The 3,932-nt window shown below is 41.8% G+C and overlaps 1 protein-coding gene across 1 annotated transcript in view; it reads right to left on the bottom strand.

The window, feature by feature from the left end:
• Window positions 1–1,825: 1,825 nt before the first annotated feature.
• The window catches only part of PSTK (phosphoseryl-tRNA kinase), a 3,062-nt gene continuing 955 nt past the window's right edge, over window positions 1,826–3,932 (bottom strand). The window contains exons 2-6 of the mRNA XM_009998087.1: window positions 3,777–3,876; window positions 3,148–3,386; window positions 2,705–2,773; window positions 2,117–2,210; window positions 1,826–2,028 (exon numbers count right to left, since the gene is read on the bottom strand). Of these exons, the coding sequence (XP_009996389.1) occupies window positions 1,826–2,028; window positions 2,117–2,210; window positions 2,705–2,773; window positions 3,148–3,386; window positions 3,777–3,876 (705 nt within the window). The remainder of the gene's footprint in view (window positions 2,029–2,116; window positions 2,211–2,704; window positions 2,774–3,147; window positions 3,387–3,776; window positions 3,877–3,932) is intronic.

Genomic DNA, 3,932 nt, shown 5'->3' with positions numbered 1-3,932 from the left:
AGCAAGTGTTTTAATAATTCTGACTTAATATCTTTTCCCATCTTCCCTTCTGCAAGCTCCTGTTTGCAGGGGGATGGTTCTTAGGTGGCAGCAGGCTTTGGTTTCTGCGGCCAGAATTGGGTTGGATCCTGCTCAGAGTAGGCTTGGAAGATATTTTCATATTACTATCATTTAAAGACCAGAATTAGTACTGAAAAATGGTTTCAGAGTGTGATCCTGACAATTGCCTTGCACAAGCAGGCCTTACTCGGAGTCAATGAGGAATACTTGTCAGAATTTGTGGGATTGGGTCCTCAGTTAGGGCTTTTCATACTGAGTTCCTCATGTGCTACACTGCACTAACTTGTTTGTTGGCGTTTTGTTTTGAAAACCCAGATCCTTATATTCTGGTGATTAGCATTTTAACTTGTATTAACAGAAGTTTGGGAATGAGATTACATTTTTCCTTTGCTTGACTCTGTTCTGTAGTTGCAAAACATTAACTTTGTGGTTTTTTTGGTTTTATGGCAATAATTTTATGGCTCTTATTACATTTTTAACATGCACTATTTACAGTACCCAATACAGACATTGTTTTCAGACTGAATATTCCCATGAACATGCAAATATGAGACTGAAGATCTTAAATTATCTCAATATCTAAATAATCTCAATACTTAAACCAACTGTGAAGCAGATAACAGGAGATAATAGTTTTTTTCCCCCCAGATAAAATGTTTAGATGATGAAGATTTTAACTTAATATTAATTGGCATTTTGACATAAAATTCAGTGCTGGAAGCCACATTCCAACAGTGTTGCCTAGAAAAATGTTCTGTTGCTATTTGTTTTGTTCCAGAATGTTTGGGAGGTTTGTTTGTTTCTTTTTGACAAAGGGAATGTAACTTAGAAGTCTTCACTGGCAAGTTTTCTATTAATTTTAAGCTTCTCTAAAATCTACAGTAAATGGATGTTCTGCTGCAGGAAATCTATTCCCTGCTGAAGCATTTTTCATTGAGCAATCTTGGTGTATGTGCTGATAAGTACCCGTTCTGTTAATAATATGTATTTCAGTGTCAAGAGAATATTTTGAATGCAAACAAACAAAAAAAATGAAACCAGTTAAAGAGTTGTACAATAAATTCTCTTGTGTAGTGAATGTTTTCAGATGACAAGGTTAATTCTCAAATAACTCTTATCTAGTGTAGTTCATGTTGTGAAGCTTTGCTTTTGTAAGATACAAATAAAATAACACTTTCTAATTAAGTCTTTTGTTAATTCTTAATGGCTTTTGCTTCAACAGGAAGAACTGGTGAAGTGCTCAAGACTAGTTGTGGTCTAGATGTCTAAGGACATGCCTTCTGGATAAGAAAATAATAGTGCATTTGTATGTCTGCTTGATTTGAAAATGCTTCATTTTAGAGCTGAACCAGGACACTTTTTTTCCACTGTTAACTTTGCACCTTTGGTCATCTTTCAGTTTCTCTCTTTCCTCAGATTCCCCTCCTATCAAGTGTGCTTCTGTGTCTGAAAGCAGAGGTGTTATCATGGTGAGGTGGTTGTCACTGCTGATCCAGCTTGAAGTTAGTCCAGCTGTAGGACTAGATGCCTTTCAGGTGTTCCTTTTTAGAGGATTGCATGAAATAAAGTTTAAGGATGATTTGTTGTTAGCTTGATCTTTGGAGTCAGGGTATGCTGGGCTGGATTTCTCTTCCGTAACACGGAGTGAGGAACTAGACAAGGCAGGAGCCTCCAGAAAAGGAAGCTGCATCTCTCAGCTGTTTTCAGCTGTAGTGCTGCTTTTTAAACACTGGACTCTTTTAAAACACACCAACATTATCAGTGATTATTTAAAAATATATTTATTGACTACATTGGCTGCCTCACGTTGGAATGAAGAAATCTCAGTTGTAGCAGGGTCAGAATCTTGATTCTGTGTGTTGGTTTTTGTCCAAGTGTCTCCTTGCCGCAAGTCTTCCAAAAATTCAACTTTCAGCTTGTTGAGTTCCTCTGCCAGGCTCTTCATCTCACTTGGGAGCAGGTTTTTGTCTAAAAGAAAATGAAAGCTGAACTTTGAAGGAACTGCACAGACTTAGCCTGAGGCTGCCAGTGGGCCCCTAGGATACACTCCACGTACCTCTTGCATCCCTCATTGCCTGAGAGATGAGGCGTCTGCAGGTCTGATCCGCCTGGTGGACAGCACTGGCTGCACAGATGGCTCGGTCTGCTTCCTGTCCAGGTGACCAACAGAGAGGAAGAACACAGGCAAGAAATGCTACATTTGATTCAGATTGTCACCTGGTTGTTTTCAAAGAGTACTTCAAAAGTGACAGAGTGGCAGCACCTCCATGACCAGCACAGTGCACATCCACTCCTTTGAATTCACAGGTGTGTGTGACATGAGGCAGTGAACATTGTTTTTCTCAGTGAGATGTGACAGCTCCAAAAATCCTTTGGCTACTCTAGATTCACAGAATCACAGAATGTCCTGAGTTGGAAGGCACCTTAAAGATCATGCAACCATTCTTAAATGTTAATGGCTTAACTTGAGGTGAAGGATTTCAAACAGGATTAATTATTCTGTGTCTGCTTTTGCAGTCAAGAAATGCAATAGGCATTTCTCAGTTTCTGTCATCATGGTGCTCTGAATCCAGCTCAGGAATAACTCACTCTCTCATCCACCATCCCCTGAAAGAGCCATGACTCTGAGGACAGGCAGTGCTACCTTTTGCTCAGTGTCTTCTTCGTTTTGCTTCACTGGATTTTCCAGAGCAGTGGCCAGCAAACTAATTATCTGCTCGCTGAGAAAACAAAAGAGTAAACCAGGTTAACTTTGGAAAGACACCTCATCACAGGAAAAGAAAAGCAAGTTTTCAGTTCAATTGATGAGGCAATTAATGCCTTCATCATCTTTCTACAGCCAGTTAGATGAAAAACAGCTACAACTAAAACTACAGATAATTATTTCTGGTCTTAACGTTTCAGACAATTTACGTGAATTGCCCATGACAATTTAGAAGTGCAGTTGTTTTTGAGGTTAACTGTGCAAAGAACAATGGCTGTGAGTTCCAAACAACCAGCATCTAGTGTGTGTCATTCCCTGGCCTCCAAAAGTCACCACATGGAATAGTCTTTCCATCCCTTTTAGAGTAAAATGCTTCTACCCACCCGTTTATGAAAACAGTGAAAACCCAACAAAGTAACATACTCATCCTCTGAAGTGCAACCAGAACTTTTCAGAATGAGGCTGTTCCTTTCCCAAGGGTTTTTCTTGGCATCTGGCACTTCTATTTTTGTTGCCATCAGCTCTATTGTCTCATCAGGTAAGGGATGACTCCTCAGGCGGTTCCTCTGCAAGCAGCATTCCAGGGGGCACTCTAAAAACACCTGGCAGAAGCTCAAGGAATCTACAAGAACATCGACAGGCAATTTTTACCTCTGAACTGTCGGAAGCAGAAATTTCTGGGAGCAGCAGGCATGAGAAGGGCTTTACAGGAATGAGGAAGCTCTATGCTAGTTCTGAGCCTGAAAAGAGCACAGAACTAGGGAGAACACAAACTATTTTTACCTTTGAGGTTGCACAAATGTAATTTCTGGGTGTACCATATGTAAAAAGGGCTTTAAGTGACCCTGCTGCTTCTAAAGATACTGTAATAAAGTGCTGTTGATGCTCACTACGGCGAAGGAAGCGAGCTAAGAGTAACAAATGCAAGGGCACTTAAGGAAAGGTAGGTCAGAGCGCTGTGCGCTTCCCACAGCGCCGAGACGGCCCTCGCGCCCAGGAGCAGGGTAATTACATTTGCGAGCCAGCTGGTACACCTCGTATCTCATGCTCCGGTAGTAGAAGTTGTCGTCCAAGATGAGGCAGAGCGGCCCGGCGGCGGCCCGCAGCAGGCCCTGCCCGCGGCAGCAGGCCAGGACGCGCTCCCAGGCGGGCGGGGCGACGTCGGGGG

Source organism: Chaetura pelagica, unplaced genomic scaffold (assembly GCF_000747805.2).
Source record: "Chaetura pelagica isolate M959 unplaced genomic scaffold, ChaPel_1.0 scaffold465, whole genome shotgun sequence".
Lineage (NCBI taxonomy): Eukaryota > Metazoa > Chordata > Aves > Apodiformes > Apodidae > Chaetura > Chaetura pelagica.
This window is presented reverse-complemented; position numbering and strand designations above follow the sequence as displayed.